Genomic DNA, 18,264 nt, shown 5'->3' on the forward strand with positions numbered 1-18,264 from the left:
CTCCTTTCCATGTGGTCACGCGAAGTTGAAGGGTAGCACACCCTCAATCCCTCTTCTCCGAAGTCTCCTTCGAGAAGCTCAAGTCACAGCAGGGCTTTTGGCCCCAAACTACATCCCCCAGAGTTCCTCTGGGCCACCCTCTTCTCCGCCCGTCCTCCTCCATTCTCTCCTCCAGCCCGGCCTCCCTCGGTCACATGACACCCTTTCCTCCCCGGCTCGGGCTTCGTATCACATGACAGATCCAAGATGGCGTCGACCAGGCAGCCGGTGGCTTCGCTCCTGCTGCTGCTACTGGGCGGATTTGGCTGGCTGAGTTCTGGAAGCTCCGCGGGGCCGGTGCCCCTCGTTATCTGGCATGGCATGGGTGAGTGGGCGCAGCGGTGGGTCCCTGTGCCTTTTTGGTTCTATCTTGGGGGAGTTTTGATTTGAAAAGGGAAATTAATCCTCATAAACTATTCTTAGAGGTAGGTTAAGGGGAGATGAAATAACTGACCCCGTAAGTTTTATAGCCAAACTCTGATTTGAACTCTGGTCACACGAAAAGCAGAAGTAGCCATGTTGGCCGTAAGAACCCCCCCAAAATCCACACCTTTATTAAAGCTAACTCAGACATCGCACAACTTCTGCACGTTTTTGAGACCCCCAGATCTCTTTATCAGATAAAGTCATGATTTCAATATCAAGTCATCCTCCCTCCTCTTACTTGACTGCCCCATTAGATTCAGTGGGACTTCTGATGAGACGTGCACAGGATTGTGTTGTCAGTCGGTCATCAAGCAAACGTTGGATGGATGCACAGAGTTAGGCTGCAATCTTATACAGAGATACTTGGGAGTAAACCCTATTGAACTCAATGGGACTTACTTCTGAATAGACATGCATAGGATTGCAACGTCAGTTGCTAAACTTTTAGATAGACCGGGGTTCAAAGACTAGTTCAGCTATGAACCCACCATTTCAAAATGCCTTGATGCAGGGGTTTAAATGAGAGCTTTGTGGTTTCCTGCCCGAGTTTCAGAAGGAAGAGAAATACAAATGTAACTAGCTGGTAATGTCGTAGGTTCAATTCTTCATCTGCCCATAGTATTGTAAGAATGAAAGTAACAAGGACTGAAGCATGAAACTGAAATAAGTTTCCCCACCACCAAATCAATCTCCTGTTGTCTGCCCATCCCAGAGCTGGGATGGGCAGGCTTGCAGGATCTGCTTTGCTTTTGACTAGAACCTGGAGGCTCACCTGGGGCAAAATAGTGGCTCCAGAGACATATATAAAGCATTAAGGAACAGGATCCCTTTGCTAAGCACATGCTTGGCCCAGGAACTTGTGATCAGTATCAGAACAACTCAAGGTGTGTGTGTTTTGGAGACTCTGTGATATGTAAATCAAAGACTCAAGATTTACTTCTACCCAATTCACCATCTATGTCAGTCTTATCCAACTTGGTGCTCTCCAGATGTTTTGGACTACAATTCCTAGGAGTCCTGTCCATTGGCCATGCTGGCTGGGACTGATGGGAACTGAAGCTCAAAACATCTGGAGGGCACCAAGTTGGGCAAAGCTGCTCTGTGTCAGGAGTAGGCAAAATGGTGTCCTGTAGATGGCAACTAAAAAGATGAAAGGGCTGGAGCTACTCCCTCTTGAAAAAAGGTTGCCACAACTGGGCTTGTTTAGCTTAGAAAAAAAGGCAAGCAAGGGGAGAAAGAGATGTACAAAATTATGCAAGGTGTGAAGAAAGTGGAGAGGGAGACATTTTTCTCTTGCTCTCATAGTACTGGAACCCAGTTGGGTCATCCCATGAAGCTGATTGATGGAAGATTCAGGACAGATAAAGGGAGGAATTCTTCAAACAGCGTATAGTTAACCTATGAAATTCACTTCCACAAGATGTAATAGCTTTAAAAGGGGATTGGACAAATTCCTGGAGGAGAGGGCTATTAATGGCTACTAGTCCTGAGGGCTATTAATGGCTACTAGTCCAGTTGTCGAGGCAGTAGGCTTGTGCACACCAGCTGCTGGGGAACATGAGTGGTAGGGTGCCATTGGACTTGCATCCTGTGTGGGTTTCCCATGGGAGCACCTTGGTGGCCCCTGTGTGAACAGAATACTGGACTAGATGGATCCTTGTTCTGATCCAGCAGGGCTCTTCTTGTGTTCTTATATTTTGGGAGTACAAGCCCCACAATCCCTGACGTTTGCTCAGTTGTAGTCCAAAACATTCAGAGCGTACTAGGCGGCCTACCTCTGCTCTATGCACAGTAGGTTTTCTCAATCAAAACATTTTTCTTGTTGTCAGCAGGTTATTAATTGGCAGAAAACTGATCCAGTCTCTTTCACCCAGCTAAGTGGCTATGAGTATCTCTCTAGGGTTGGTATCCCTGGGATAATCTCTCTTTTCCAAGCGTAGGGAATTGGATGTTTTGGACTAGGACCACAAGACTAGCTACAGTAAGAAAGAGAGCATTTCTGTGCCTGCCGAGAATGTGTACAAGCTCCTGACTTCTATGACTATCGTCAATGACTTGCACCTTAATGAAACTTCACTGGTTTGCACTCGTTTATATTACGGCTAATTTTGTGTGAATCGACAGCATTAAAAAAATAAAAGGCGCCACTCTTCCTGCCTTTGTCTTCTTATTCACTCCAAGTCACATTAAGCCCATAGCTAGTGTGTGTGAAGTTTCAAGCATGGCTGTGAACTCCCTTCCCCATGGCACTTTTGGTTCTGTTGGGCATTTTCCTCTAATAATTAGTCATCAGGAACATTGTGGATTTTTTTTAAAGGAAGCACACTTATAGGACACCATCCTATGCATGTTTAGACAGGAAAAAACATAAATGATAGTACTTCCCATATTTACTAGCTGGGAGTTGTAGGATGTTTTCCTGTCTAAATATGCATGGGATGTGCCCTTACATGCTCAACCAGGTTATTATTATTATTATTATTATTATTTATTTATATAGCACCATCAATGTACATGGTGCTGTACAGATAACACAGTACATAGCAAGACCCTGCCGCATAGGCTTACAATCAGTTCTCCTAGGGAAAACAATTCTTACCGCCTCTGTCCTCCTCTATAATCTTCTGCTGATCCCGTTTCTTCCCTGATACCCTTGGAGTCCTGTGTCAGCCTTGTGGTTTGTCAATGGGGGCATGTTTCCTCTCTTCATGGGGAGCCTTTCTCTGCCAACATTAATATTTTGCAACTTGTGATCTAAATCTATGTCATGGGAAAGTACGCTAGCAAACACTCCCATTTTTAAAATATTGCTGATGTTCTGATTCCTAATCTTCTCGCCCTGCCCCCTTTGTTTTTAAATCATAGGAGATAGCTGCTGCAATCCGGAGAGCATGGGTTACATTAAAAAAATCGTGGAGCAAAAAGTCCCGGGAATTTACGTTCATTCTCTAATGATTGGAAGCAACATACTTGAGGTGATGTCACTTTCATTATTAACGTTCTCCGTGTGCAGAGTGCTTCATCTGGAGTTTCTCAAATTCTGTTAATTTCAGCCTGCCTTCTAAAGTAGAGTACGCAGAACCTTGCACGCATGTGGTGTGCATGTAGCCTGCTGCTGCTGCATGCAAGGACCTGTTGACTGGGGCCCTAATCTCACCCTGGCCCTAGGAGGAGGCCAGGACAGAGCTTCTTTGACCACCTCCAAAATGTGTGTACGACGCCACACCATTAGAGCAGAGCAGCAACGTCTCTGCTTGAAACAGACTGGAATGACAAATCGAGTGGGGATAAGTGAGGTTCCTCTCTTGTCTAGCTTCAGGAAGAAAGGCTGGCAGGGTCTGGTGTCTGGTGTTGGACAGGCCCCTCATTAGGGTAATTATGCCCTTGTTTAAAGCAAAGACGGAAAAAGTGATCGGTTGGGAGAGGCTCCTTCCATAATCCAACTGAGTAACCCTGATCTAGGGATGTAGTAAAGCTCAGAGGGTGATTGGATTTGGACACAGATCTGCTTATGAGGTATTTGGAGCCACGCTGGCGTCTGCCTAGGCTTCATTGAAGTTGTCTCTGTGCATCAAGCTCCTGTCATTACTCTAAATGGCTTGGGGCTGATATTGAGCTAGTTGCTGGCTGGGGCACGGTGGGAGTGCAGTCCAGCACATCTGGAGGGCACCAGGTTGAGGAAGGCGAGGCGAGGGGCTTCCTTTTAAGAAAAGAAAAGCAAGCTGCATATCGAGCGAAGGGGGTGGCTGGAATCGCCCTGCCAAGGGCTGCCCTCCTCCCCACTCCTGGTTCTGGGCCTGCGAAGCGCAGCTCTTTGCAATGCCAGGCCCTGCTTGCGTCTTCTTCCTCACGTTCCCCGTTTCCCTCAGGACATGGAGAACAGCTTCTTCATGAACGTGAACGGCCAAGTGAAGCTCGTGTGCGACAAGCTGGCTAAAGACCCCAAGCTACAAGGCGGCTACAACGCCATGGGCTTCTCTCAGGGAGCGCAATTCCTGTAAGTGGCATGAGCGGGGGATGACCACAGGGGCTTGGGTCAAAGCGGGGAGGGGGAGGGGGCGCACCATGGAGGGGCCACACCTCAGTGGTAGAGCCCCGAGGACCTCTGGTTCAGTCCCCAGCCAGGACTGGCTATGGGGGACAAATAGTCTAAGCTGGTGGAAGGCTGCTTCCTGTCTCTGTGACTTCATGGAAACCGAGCAGTACTCACCAGCCTTCTCCGGCGTGAGACCCTCTGCGACATAGGCAGCCACTTTATATGTGTTGGACTGCAACTCCCAGCATTCCCAGCTAGCACGGCCATCTACACTTCCTGGCAGTGGCTCTCCAGGGTTTCAAACGGGGCTCTTCCCAGTCCTCCCTGGAGATCTCTGGGATTGAATATGGGATGGTCTGCAGGCTGTGCCTGTGCTCTACCATGGAGCTGGAAGGAGCAGCAGGTGTACCTGTTCATCTTCCTCCTTTTTCTTCTCCTCTCTGTTTTGCTCTCCCATTCTCCTGCACTACAACTCCCAGCATAGAATCACAGAATAGTAGAGTTGGAAGGGTCCTATAAGGCCATCAAGTCCAAGCCCCTGCTCATTGCAAGAATCTGGGAGTTGTAGTCGAATTCCTCTGGAGGGCACCAGGCTGGGGAAGGTTGCCTTAGAGCATGACATAGGGTTGTGCTGCACCTGTGGAAGACCAGACCAAAGAGGGTGGAACTCCTGCCCACTTCACTTGCACAGGAGAGGGGAGATAGGTCGCTTGTCACCTTGCCGTTCTGTAGGGATGAGGGAAGCGGCAGCTGTCAGAATTCTCTCCTCTGAATATTGCAGTTGCAGGAGAATTGTCCTTCATCCCATCCAGTTGCGATATTTCAGGCTACCAGATCACAACTTAGAGATTGCCTTTGACTCTTTGAGAATGTTGCAACAGGGAGTTTCTCCCACCCTGATTCCTCCTCCTGCCTACTGTGGGGTGAAACAGGAGGATCCTCTTTTCTGCATTAAAATTCTTTGTCGCAGTAATCCAGATTGTATAGTGAGAAAAATCTGATTTATTATTTATTTATTTATTTATTATAATCTGTATAACCACTAAATATATTAAAATCTCTCAGCAGTTTACAATATTAAAATACATTTAAATATATTAAAAACACATTAAAACAACCGCAGTAAAGCTGTTTAAGGAGCAACAAAAGGGAGTGGCTGGATTGATTTAATTTACTTACAGCCCAGGGAAAGTCTGGGAGAAAAGGTGCGTTTTTAGGAGGCGTTTGAATTATGTCCGTGTTTATGTAAATCAACCAAGTTCGTCTATTTTGTTTTGAATGTATTCTATTTTTATTTTTTTTTATTTCTATTTTGTGTATTTTATTCTGATTTTGCTAATCTGTGCTGGAGGAACCCGAACACGACAGGGAGAGCCCCCTGAATGGAAAAGGAATAAGTGTATATTAATTTGCATTACAAAATCAGTATCAGACAAAATGTAGCAAAGCTGCTGAAAGCCATAATGGCACCAATTTTGTGCTCGGGACCCTGACGCCAAAGAATTGCTCAGACCAGGTGGGCTTCTGCCTTTTGAGGATGGTGATGGGTCTGTTTCTCCTCGGCTCAGGAGAGCAGTGCTGCAGAGATGTCCGTCTCCCACTATGTTCAACCTGATTTCCGTGGGCGGCCAGCACCAAGGTAAACCCAACAGACTCATCTTCTGTCTTCTACATGATGCAATTTGGGTGGGCGCAACATCAAAATGTTTGTTCTAAGTCAGCCCGCTGTTCCATCTAGCCCAATGCAGTCGACACTGACTGGCAGCATCTCTCTGGGGTTTCAGGGAGGATTTTTTGCCCGCCCCGCTACCTGGAGATGCTGGGGCTTGAACCTGGGACATTTAGCATGCAAAGCAAGTGCTGTGCCACTGAGCCACAGCCCCTCCCTCATCATCACTGCAGGGCGGAGTTTAACGCGCATGCACCGATGTCTTCCCTTTGAAAGTCCTCAAACCATGGCCCTGGGGCATATGAGCCTGCCTGCTTCTAGAGATCTTCAACGGAGGCCCTGGTGTTGTGAAGGGGAGGCTGGGATGCTACAAGGAATGGGGGCTTCTCAGTGGTGGCACCCAGGCTGGGAAATGCTCCCCCTCCCCCCGGTAGATTTTCCAAGCTACACCCTTCTCATCTTTCAAGAGCTTCTCCTAAATGGAATTTGGCTCAGGCTGAAAGGTCAGGAAAAGAGTTGATGCCCCTTCAAACCTGTGACGGAGCAGAAGTCACTTACGCTCGTGTCTGCAGGTGGGCTACTTGTTTGCAAGGCTAGTGCCATGTTCAGATTCAGAATGCCTTTAAAGAGATGTCTTCCTGATGCAGGCGTGTACGGATTCCCACGCTGCCCTGGGGAGAGTTCTCGTATCTGTGACTGGATCCGAAAGATGCTGGATCTTGGGGCCTACGACAAGGTGGTCCAAGAGCGGTGAGTTCCGTTTAGCAGGAGACCAATGGTGCAAGTTTGTTTGTAGGAGGATCCAAGGCTCACTCTCTCTCCCCTGCAGCCTGGTCCAAGCACAGTTCTGGCATGACCCACTGAATGAAGATGAATACCGGAAGAGCAGCCTCTTCTTGGCCGACATCAATCAGGAGCGAGTAAGTCTAAGTGGTTTCTAAAAGAACCTGGTGTTTCAGGTTTAATAAAGTTTGTCTAGTCTAGTGTGCGCGTGTGTAGTACTGATAAGAGAGGCAGGCTACTGCTGCATTTTGAATTGCCAGCAGTTGAAGCAGCAAAAAGGCGTGAGCTTACAACAAAGCCATATGAGCCTCGTGTGGCGCAGAGTGGTAAGTGCACGGCAGAGTGGTAAGTGGTTACTGCAGCCGAAACTCTCCCCACGGCCTGAGTTTGATCCCAGCGGAAGCTGGTTCTCAGGCAGCCAGCTCAGGTCGACAGCCTTCCAGCCTTCCAAGGTCGGTAAAATGAGCACCCAGCTAGCTGGGGGAAGGGTAACCGTGACTGGGGAAGGCAATGGCAAACCACCCCGCTACAAAGTCTGCCAAGAAAACGTCAGCGAAAGCAGGCGTCTCTCTAGGAGTCAGCAATGACTCAAGTGCTTGCATGAGAGGTTCCTTTCCTTTCCTTACAATAAAGCCACTCTCTGCATATCAGGGGTGACTTGATCATGCCCTGGGTACCCTTAAACTGACCCCAAGATTTCAAAGATAACATTGGGAGGACAATGAGGGCATATGATGGCGCAGCCTTGGTGAAATTAAGCCGGTCTGGTCAGTGCCCAGGAAGCCCACATGCGCCACCTTGGAGAAAAGGGTGGCGCATGTGAATATAATTGTTAATTGATTACTTCTTGTTGTTTTACATTTTGTACTAGAAGCCACTCTGGGAGCTTTGAAAAGTGGAGTGAGAGAGAAAGAGACCTCAATCCTTTGGCACAGTGTAGTTGGGGCCCAGAATTTGGCTCATCTTAGCCCAGGATTTGAATCTAACTTGAGCAGAGCCCTTGACTCAGCCTTGGAGCAAGGTTCCAAATGGTCTCAGATTCAGTTGAAACCTGTGTGTGTGTGTTTTGCTGTCTCCTCCATTCCCACCCTGTTGCCTTTTCCAGGGCGTCAACCAGTCTTACAAGAAAAACCTGATGACTTTGAAGAAATTCGTGATGGTGAAGTTCCTCAATGACACCATGGTGGACCCTTCTGCCTCCGAGGTGAGCAATTTGGGATGCGCATGTAGGGAAAAGGCATGATACCAAAATCAGTGGATCTGCTGAAATGGAGGACTGAACTCACCAAGCAGGTAAAAAAGGAAGAGAGGAGAGAAGGAGGGAGAGGTTATCGCATCTCTGTTTGCCTCTACGTTTCTGAGCGTTTTGCTCACCTGTTGAGACGTCTCTACCTCTGTTCGTTGATACTGATAGTGCGTGCCTGAGTTGCTGTTTGGAATGTGGGTTTGTAGCAGTGACACAGCCTAATCTATTTCTCTATGTCCGCCAAGCTTCAAGGCCTTGATAAAGCATGCTGGGCAGGTTTGCTTTAACTGCTGAGGTTCCTCTTGAAGAATACGGCTTATCTGCATTTGCAGATCAGTGCCTGAATTTGGTTTTTCCCCCTCCTCCCTCCCCACCCATCCCTTTTCCTTTTGTGTTGTCTTTTAGATTGCAAGCCCAAGGGCAGGGGCTGTCATTTCTTCTCTTTGTAAGCCGCCTTCGGAACCCTTTTTTGGCCAAAGGGTGGAATAAAAATGCTATAAATTTAATTTCTGCTGATTTTAACATCAAGATTTTGCATTGATCTAATGGATGCTAGGGTGTGCCCAACTGAAATGTTGTATTTATCACCGCTGGTGATGACTTCCAAATTGTCCATCATCTTGGCACCCCTTTGCGTTGCCTTCCCTATCAGGGGAGGCTGGATGGTTCTGGCGGAAGGCAGAGGCGTCCTCTTTCCAGGCGCAGCAGCTCAGCCTTCCTTCATAACTCGCTTGCATCGGGGGTGGGGCGTCCAGGCGCAAAAGGGAGGTGGAAGCTGGGCTGGGAGCATTGGTCTTCTTCCTTCTACCAAAACGTCCTCTTTAACACCCCATCTCTGGGTTGTGGATCATGATGTCCAAACCTGGAATTCTTGATTGGAGGAAAGACAACCGAGAGTTGTAACCCAGGAACAAACTCTGCGTTGTCTCTTCCCCAACAACCCAGGGACAGGGCTTTTAGTGCTGGCCTGATCCAGCAGGAGTGATTGACCAGCACGATCACAGCCACCCGGGGTTCGGTGGCCTTTCCAGGCATGTGTGAACTGGCTCCAGCAACAGGGAATGTCTCATTTATCCCCCCTCCCTTGCATCTCTTTCCACAGTGGTTTGGTTACTACCGGAGCGGGCAAGCCAAAGAGACCATTCCCTTGAAAGAAACGTCATTATACACAGAGGTAACTATCTTGAATCGTGGTATTTTTTTTTCTATGAAGCATCTAAACTGAACCTACTTTCCGCCTATTGCTGCAGCCACAAATATCCGCTGAGTAACCAAAAAGCCCATTTTCTGTGATTGCATTCAGTTATAAAAGCTAGAACGAACTTTTACAAACATTTGCTGCATTTGAAATACCGCCAGGCTCGGGGAATTGACAAGCAGGGAGATAAATGAGACCAGGTAGGAGTGATGGAGCTGCAGAAGGTCACGGGGAAGACGTCCTGACCCCTGGGAGCCCACAGGGCCTCTGAGACATGGAGGGAAAGCTTAGGTGCACGCTTTAAAATGTGGGCAGGGAACCTGCAGCCCTCCAGGGGTTGGATTACAGCTCCTATCATTCCAGCCGTTGGGCTTGCTAACTGGAGTTGATGGGATTTAGAGTCCGACAATATCTGGAGAGGTCCCCCACACCTGCTTATATATATATATTAAAAAAATGCACGCCAAGGCTGTTCTCACCGTTTTAAGAAAAGACTTCCGTAACTTTGAAGAAATTCAAACTTTGACTGCAAGGGCCCATGGGATGTCTTGGTTCGCCCTCTCAGAGGTCCACCTCTGGAGTAGAAGAGTCAAACTTGGAAACTCTCTCCCAGTTTCTGTAGCCTTTTCCTCACTGCTGGAGCTCTGATGTCACAAGATCCAGACTCTTAATGTCCCCGTGGCACCGGCCTTGCAAGTCATTGTAGGTTAATTCCCTGCCTCTGGAGTCGGAGTGGGGTTGGAATACAGGCCGAGTTGCGGGAGACCGGAGCTCGGCTGGGTTTGGCAGCTCCTCCGCCTTCACCTCTCCCCTCCTCCCATGGAAGGACAGTGCCACCTGTACCGTCGCTGCTGCATCCCAAGGCCAGGCTGCAGCCGTCTCATTTTTAGCGTTGCGCCCTTTTGGTTAAAGCCCATTCTGGCTAAAGAAGCATTAAATGGGCAAGTTTGCTTTTTTCTTCTTCAAAGAATATAGTTTAATGGCTTCAACAAATATGACTGAGTTTTAAGGGGGTAAAATCATGCTCAGCAGCACTCTTTCCTCAGTAGCGGCATCGTGGCTTGCTCAATACCACCCAGTTAGGTCCCTGATTGAGCAAGGGCCTCCATCAGTGTGACGTGAGAATGTGGGGAAGTGGATCTTGTTGGATATAGCTTTGGGAGGGCCAGGTTCTTCGGAGGCCTGCTCACTTACAAAGCTTGTTGGGTAACCTTAGAACAGTCACTTTGGAAAAGAAAGAAAATCTACTCTGTCCTGAACTCCTTGGAGGAAGGGGGTGAAAGTTAACAATAATTACCCGGTTCTTCTGCCCAATTACGCCCAGACTAATTGGCGCTCCCGTTTGATCTTCACCGCCTGCTTTGTTCTTTAAGTCAAATCCACAGTAGCTAAATGATTGTAAGTTCGACCACAACTCCATTCAAACGGTGAGTTTTAGCACTTTACAGCAATCTCCTCGGCGCCCTCAAATTACATTGACACAAATCCCGTGGAGAAACTGGTTTTAAACCAGTCTAGGATTGTCTTGTAGGTGCAGTTTTGAATACAGCTGTAGGCTGATGCTATCGTGGTGACTTAGAAGCAAGTCCTGCTGCGTTCAGGAGGACTCGCTGCTCCAAGTGCTTCTGATTGCAACCTTAGTGTATTTTCTTCTATTTGGGGGAAGGTGGGCACCCTTCAGCCAATTACTTTGCATGGTTTGCTAACTAAAAGCTCCTCGTGTAACTTTAGCCTGTTCCTTTTCTCAGGATCGTTTGGGACTGAAGGAAATGGACCAAGCTGGGAAACTGGTGTTCTTGGGGACAGTTGGAGACCATCTCCGCTTTTCCAAAGAGTGGTTCTACAAAAACATCTTGCCGTTCCTGCAGTGACACCGACGCCGGGTTTTCTTTCTTAAGGTGTCCAGATGGGTCTAATTAGGCCCATTGCCGCTAACGTGCTAGATGTTGAGTCCGTTTAAGGATTAACGCTCTTTAATTGCACCCCACTAAAAGTGGTGTCCCTCTTAGACTCACTCACGCTCTTTTAACGAAGGTGGCCTTACCTCTAGGAGTTTCCCACCGCCTAGACGTTAAAGAGGTGGCACTTGATGGTCTTGTTCTTTAAGCTAAGCGGGCAGTCACATTTGTTCTGAGAGGATGAAGTGATTGTGGTTTACAGCACTCTTCACCCCCAGTTCTTCAGATATGTGCCAGAAAAAGCCCATTCGACTCTCATCAGAGAAACCCTTGTTTACTTTGATGTAACTTCAGTGATTTTGTCAAGACAGGCAGCAATGAAAAGGAAACCCAGTGCTGGTGAAACAAGTTGTGCAAGTCTGTGTCAATCTACTGAGGATGCTGTACTGCAATTGCTAAAGCTTTGAGAGCTCTCAGGGAGGGGATATTCAACACCTCTTAGAGGAAGGGACAGGGAGGGGGGTGCATTAGCTTAGGTTTCTCTGTAGCAAAGACCTCCAAGCCCTCTTCAAAGATGGGTGCTGCCACTCTCAATTCTGAAAGCAAGGAGGTCTCTGATCCAGCAGAGAAGCAGCAGCCTAACATCTAGCAAAGGTGAGGTTAAACTAGACTTTACCTTGGGAATAAAATTAATGTATAGGGCCGTGTGCATAAAGGAAGGTGGGATGCTGTTAGGAAATGGTATAGTTCAAGCTTTTCTGCATGGTGTTATGTTGTCACAAGAAATAACACGTGGGTATTTTGCAACTTGATACATTCCAATAAAAAAATGGAATCATGATGTCGTTGTTGGCAATACTATTAGGCTTAAGATACCTTCACCAAGGACTTTATAGACTGCGCGGGAAAAGATCACGCAGCCAACTGGCAGTACTAAAATTAGACAAACCTTTAGCCATGTGATCGACTGGGTTCTATAGCCAAGTCTGAATGATTATGCAGCAACAGCAGCGTGGGCCTCATCACATTCTGTATGCTCAGTTGTGCATACCATTTTCACCATCAGAGCCTTTAAATACCAGGATGCACTACCTTGAACTACTTCAGTAGAAATACATTCGGCTCCTTGGTCACAGGACATCTTTTGCGCACTTATTCTTCTGCTATCAAAATCCTTTAGTGAATGCGGATTTCGTTTTCTAAACTGACGTGCTGATGTAGAAGAATGGCGTGCCACTACCTGCACTATGGAATTCACTGGCCTCTGTGCAGTAACAGGTTTTTAAAAGGTGTATGTGTCAAACTTTTATGATCCTCCGGGCCAAAATCAGTTGCAGATAAGCTTTCAAGTCTCACAGTCCAGGATAAAAGACTACCCTGGTATTTCATCTTAAAGATCTTATTGCTAATAACAAAGTCTTTGGGGGTGGGGAGAGAAGGGAGAGAGAGTGCACAGGCACAAAAGCCATGAGATCCCCAAACCATCAGTGGTCAGAAGAAAGGGGACAGAGAAGCTGGAAGGGCTGGATTAGGAGGCCCACAGGCCCTGAGGTTCAACACCCCTGAAAGAGCACGGACTCTCCCGCATAGAATCGTAGAGTTGGAAGGGGCCTATAAGGCCATCAAGTCCAACCCCCTGCTCAATGCAGGAATCCCCCCTAAAGCATCCCTGACAGATGCTTGTCCATCTCTCATAGCTCCAGCAAGGAGGTGTGTCTGGGTCCTACAACTCTGGCAGGCACGGATTCATCAAACAAGTTCAAAGGGAGAATTGTATCCCAGAGACAGATGTGAAAACCCCGAAGTAAACTGAGATTTGCAGGGGAGCTTAATAAGGACCACCACCTTAATGAGCAACTTGGCATTAACTTTATTCTATCTTCAGTATAATTTTTAAGTACATAAGAAAGTTTATTTCCACAAGCCTCAGGAGAGAAGAACAAAAGTCACAGGACAGTTTCAAAAAAAGAAAAGAAAAATTGCATATCTTCTGTTAAGTTTCATTTTAGTGAAAAACTCATTAATGTGGCAAAGGGGGAAATAAGATACGCGATCCAAGACACGGCGACTCAGGCGCAGAGGCTGCTCCCTTGGGTGGGCCAGTACAGGACCCTGCCTTGGCACAACCGTTGCACTGCGTTGCCGACACGCTGGACTGCCTGCGGAGAGGACGAAGCCGAGCAGGACGGGGGGGGCGGGGGGGAGCCAGAGGAAGAATGGAGCTCTTCCACATTCTACCGGGTAAAGAAGCTTTGATGAAAAATGACAGAACCAACTGCAGTGGACTTGTGCTTACAAGTAATTAAATACTGGACTTGGGAATGGAGAACCACCCCTCCCTAGGAAAGAGGGGGAAACTGCCCTGGAAGACTGAACCGTGTTCAGTTGCTCAGAAGAGAGGGGCCCTTTGGGCACAACTTTCCCTTTAGAGGAAGGCTTGAGTGGAAGTGGGGGAGCAGCAGCGCTCTAGCTGCTCGACAGACTCCCGGAAGTGAGGGGGGAGGGTCCTGTTCCATGGTAGTCTTGTGGCACCTGTAACCGAGAGATCTCCCCCAACGTCATGGCACAACACAGAATTTTACACTGAGCACAAGGAAGGGGGGGAATAATGGGGGGGGGGGGGGAAGGAGGAATGCTACACATCCCAGTCTGCAACCTTTGGTCCAGCAAAGCCATTCCCGGAATCAACACCCCTGGTTAGATGAGTTGAGCAGAATTTAGTCAATTCCTTGTATTTCCCCAAACCACACTTTCACATACACATCACTGGGGACTCTATACCCTGATACTTGTTTTCTTCCAAGAGGGACAATGTTCCTCGCTCAAATGACCGCGGGGGGGGGGGGGGAAGTACACCTGGAAGCCAGTCAAGGATAACTGCTCCAATCAGCACAAAAAGGCTGGACAAAAACTGATTGGTGATGGGGTTTTTGTCCGACCGAAACACCACACCTTCCTGCTGATCGACAGATAGAAGAAGCGAATGATCCTGCCACCCTACCCCAATTCCCAGCCTGAGGTATTTTCAGTGAAGGAAGGTAGGCAAGTCTCTCCAGGAGAAGACAGAAGCAGATTGAGAGCGGAAAAAGGTACAGGAAATCTAAAAATCATCCCCCAAAAAAGCAGGTTTGTCCCACGGTGGCCGTGGGGCGAGGGGCGAGGGGAGGGTGTCAGGGGAGCTTATCCAGCTATTTCCGTCACCGTGGTGACTAACTTCTTCCCGTTCCACAGCGTCTTGAATTGTTCGGGGATGGGAAACTCGTTCTGGGGGAACAAAATAATACCGGAGTCAATATTGTGTTTGCAGGGAGACCACCACAGTAGCTGCAGCCTTCAGAAATCCCTTTCTGCCAGCTGACCCCAGGTGCGCCCACCGCAAGCAGAACCTTGCTGCATCAGAACCACCACACACACACACCCGCCTTCAGGTCAGCATCCTGCCTCCCCCAGTGGTCAGAAAGATGCTCCTTAGAAGAATGGCACAAAGGCACAAAACCTTCCCTGATGGTCCCCCCATCCCCCGTGTCCCCGTTGGTGGTATTCCGTGGCATACAGCCTAGCAAAATGGAGGTTCCCCTTAAGATACCACGGCTGAGTGAGCTGCGGGGCAAGGGATACATGAAATGATTGAAGAAATCTAAGCGGTGACACCATGCAAAATGTCATCTTGACTAACTGGGATTAAACAGCTATTAAGTCAGCCTTCCCCAACTCCCACCTATGCTGGGAATCGTAGTCCAACACCCCTGGAGGGCACCAAGTTGGAGAAGGATGACTTAACCATTCCAAGCCTTGCTTCTTGATGCCCACTACCTAACCCTCGAGGGGCGGTGGGCATGTTGGTCAATCCCTGCCGCTGAAGGCGGAGTTGCACCGGGACTTCGAAGACCAGGTAAGATCCTTTAAGCAGCAAAGCTCTCCAGTCTAATTTCTGTTTCTGCAAGAGACTGGTGGCATTTTTAAAACCACTGCCTTTTCCAAGAGAGCTCCTTCTGTCAATCTAATGACTGTCACCCAAAGTGAACAAGCAACCTGAAAAAGACTTACGAAGTCACCGCTGTCTGTGGGAACAAGGACGTTCATCTCTGAGGACTTGGCACTGACGATCTCGCAGTCTAAGGAGCTCTTGCTCAGGTAGATGTGACAACCGTCTGTCTTGTTGATGGAAATGGTTGGCACTTTTCCCATTACCTAGCAGGAAGAAGAGCAAGGATGTCAAATGGCTCCATCAGCTACCACCTTACGCCCCAGATAGGAATGAAATGTGAGAAGGGGGTCCTCCACGCTCTGGTAACATTCCAGTTGGGCGATTCTAACGTAGGGCCTTATTTTGGAAGCATCAACTAGTAGAAAGCACTATAGCTAGTCTGCCAGCTAGGATGTTCAGGGTGTTCAGATCATAACTTGCCAGTTTTGAAATGACACTGCCCTTTTGTCCGCTTCCAGGCACAATCAAAAGTGCCGGTCTTCACCTTTAAACAGCTGGAATCTCGCCGCTTGCTTGCTCCTGCATGAACGACCCGAGTTCATCTCCGGAGATCTTCCTTAGTTCCCTCCCCCATATAAGGTGATGCAGACGATAACCTGAGCCTGCTGTTTTGGGTGATGGCATGGGCTGCTGCTTTAGAACCCCTTCCCTGCCTGCTGCCAACTTGGTCATCTTCTCAGTGCTGGGTGAAGACCTTTTTATCTGCCCAGGACTTGTAGCTGCTATTTACAAGGTTTTATCCTACTGATTCCAGTTTAATCATCTATCCATAGCTCTTCTGTATTTTCCATGAAGATGAGAGATTAAAACCATAAATTGTAAGAGTTAATACGTCCTGTTCCTGATTATCGGAGCACCAATCATAGTCTGATTCCTGCTCTACAGCCCTGAAAGGCTTCCAGAACGGCTAACTCAGGGCCCCTCCCCACAACCTGGTTCCTTCTGCAAGTGTTGGAGCACAACTCCCAACTGCCACACTGGCTGGGAAGTATGGGCGTTGTGCCCCAACAACACTTCAAGAGGAGCCTGGGGTAACCATTCCGGAAGCTCTTCAGGGCCGAAGAGCAGCACCGAAGCACAGCCGGGATCCCGATAATCAGGGATTCCTGTTATACTGAACTCAGGGACCCGGCGCCCACAGGCTTTGCTTACTTCAGCCTTCTCCCGCGTTGAAGCTTCTGCTCTTCAGAAGAATCAAGGCAGGGCGAGGGGCGGTTACAGTGCTGGGAGGAACTGAGGTGAGCGCAGTTACCTGAACTTGAACGTCCCGGCTGTTTATGATCTCAACGATGCCCACCACGTCGTCGAACACCAGACCCAGCTTCTTGCAGTTATCTACAGGAGAGCGACAGAAATGGCACAGGAGGGGCCGTTCAATGCGGGCTTTCACCTTGCAGCTCGTAGTGTGGCGGTTCATAATATGCTCAGGTTTACGTCCTCGGCCGCCCACGCATGGGAAACTCACTGTAACCGCTGCCTGCCCCCGCCCCACCTGAAACACGGGGGAAGCGCTTGGAAAAGAGGAAAATAAGGATGCAAACCAACATGGAGTTGGGTCCACTTAGGCCCACTGTTCCCATAGTATTTCATGCACCCAGGAAGGTGGATTTAATCGTATGCCGATGCGTTACGGTCACAGTGCCAGTAGTGGGCATGAGGGCTAGGAGCGGTGTCCCTCATGCAGGACGTGAAGTAGCCCACTTTGCCTCTTGGTTACTTGACTAGGTGCAGCTGCTGCCCACTCCAGGCAAAGAAGATTACAAGGCCGGTTTCAGGAAGGAGCGTTTCGATCCCTGCCTCATTTCCCAGCAGCTTTAGACTCAAGGTGGCATCTTCAGACATTCTGCTTCCCTTAAATCCCACCTCAAAAACCTCTTCCACAAGGCCTTGTCTTAACCCCTTCATCCTCCACTCCAGGAGTACCCGAGCCATTTATCCTTTTCACTCCCATTTATCCCTTTGGACCCCCCCCTCCTCTCTCTCCCTTGTGGTCTTCCTCGCCGTCCACATCAGAAGGTAAGCCCCTTGGGGCAGAGACCTGTCTCTTTCGTTTACAAGACTCTAACAAGCACCACCCTATCGCTAGTGCTGTATAAATACGTGTCTGTCGCATTCCCCCCCCCCCCCCCATCCAAGTGTGAAGAGAAACAGCACGTGGATTGATTCTGGATGTCAACCCCAAGATTTACTAATGTTCAGGGATGGGGGCTGGATATATCTGAACGTTGTTCAGCAGCAGCTAGAGACCCCCGTTGCTGTTAAACAGCATAAATGGAAGTTCAAGAAGACCAAAAAACATGCTCTACAAATAGGTGGAAGAATGAGTGCTTCTTGCCCCTGAAGGAGACACGCCAAAGCCCCCGGGGCATGCGGCACGGGGCAGTAAAAGGCTTTGACAGAGCAGACTTCCCCAACCGGGTGCCCTCCAGATGTGTAGGACAACTTCCATCAGCCTCACAGATGCAGTCCAACACATCTGGAGGGCAGCCAGTCAGAAAAGGCCAGCAAGCCATTTTTTGGCTTCGCTACTCCCTATTGGGACATCTCGTCATTTTGCCCCCCCCCCCCCCCGGGCATTCCAGGTCCACCCTGGCTTTGGTCCGACAACCATGCTTCAACGTCAGGTGCCTGAAGAGCGTCCTTTCCTGCAGCCATCTCCATTCCAACGCTTCTCCCTGAGCAACTCCCAGAGATGGCATATTTTACGTTTTCAAGCAGGATGGCTCTTCGCCTGTGCCCCGCACCTGCTTTCCCCCCGTCCCCAGCAGATGTGAACCTACCCAGTGTGATGGAGTTGATCTTGCCTTTGATGTGGAGTGTGCTCGTCACACACTTGTAGACGTAGGCCACCTGCTTCAGCTCGGTGTCACTGATCACCAAGTTGGAGGCATTCTCTTGGTTCTCCTAGAGGGAGAGGGAGAGAGAAAGAGAAAGGGCCTCTTATTCTAGCCACCTCCCCTTCCTTGGGGACCACTAGGAGC

The 18,264-nt window shown here is 48.8% G+C and overlaps 2 protein-coding genes across 2 annotated transcripts in view; one reads left to right on the forward strand and one right to left on the reverse strand.

The window, feature by feature from the left end:
• Positions 1-228: 228 nt before the first annotated feature.
• Positions 229-18,264, forward strand: part of PPT1 (palmitoyl-protein thioesterase 1) — a 276,709-nt gene continuing 258,673 nt past the window's right edge. Inside the window, exons 1-9 of the mRNA XM_063140820.1 lie at positions 229-364; positions 3,331-3,440; positions 4,335-4,462; positions 6,070-6,140; positions 6,818-6,920; positions 7,000-7,090; positions 8,059-8,157; positions 9,302-9,373; positions 11,146-11,285. Of these exons, the coding sequence (XP_062996890.1) occupies positions 247-364; positions 3,331-3,440; positions 4,335-4,462; positions 6,070-6,140; positions 6,818-6,920; positions 7,000-7,090; positions 8,059-8,157; positions 9,302-9,373; positions 11,146-11,268 (915 nt within the window). The 5' untranslated portion in view covers positions 229-246 and the 3' untranslated portion in view covers positions 11,269-11,285. The remainder of the gene's footprint in view (positions 365-3,330; positions 3,441-4,334; positions 4,463-6,069; positions 6,141-6,817; positions 6,921-6,999; positions 7,091-8,058; positions 8,158-9,301; positions 9,374-11,145; positions 11,286-18,264) is intronic.
• CAP1 (cyclase associated actin cytoskeleton regulatory protein 1) overlaps positions 13,142-18,264 on the reverse strand; it is a 28,919-nt gene continuing 23,796 nt past the window's right edge. Inside the window, exons 10-13 of the mRNA XM_063140814.1 lie at positions 18,064-18,187; positions 16,536-16,618; positions 15,343-15,486; positions 13,142-14,559 (exon numbers count right to left, since the gene is read on the reverse strand). Of these exons, the coding sequence (XP_062996884.1) occupies positions 14,476-14,559; positions 15,343-15,486; positions 16,536-16,618; positions 18,064-18,187 (435 nt within the window). The 3' untranslated portion in view covers positions 13,142-14,475. The remainder of the gene's footprint in view (positions 14,560-15,342; positions 15,487-16,535; positions 16,619-18,063; positions 18,188-18,264) is intronic.

This window comes from Elgaria multicarinata, chromosome 13 (assembly GCF_023053635.1).
Source record: "Elgaria multicarinata webbii isolate HBS135686 ecotype San Diego chromosome 13, rElgMul1.1.pri, whole genome shotgun sequence".
NCBI classification, from domain to species: Eukaryota; Metazoa; Chordata; class Lepidosauria; order Squamata; family Anguidae; genus Elgaria; species Elgaria multicarinata.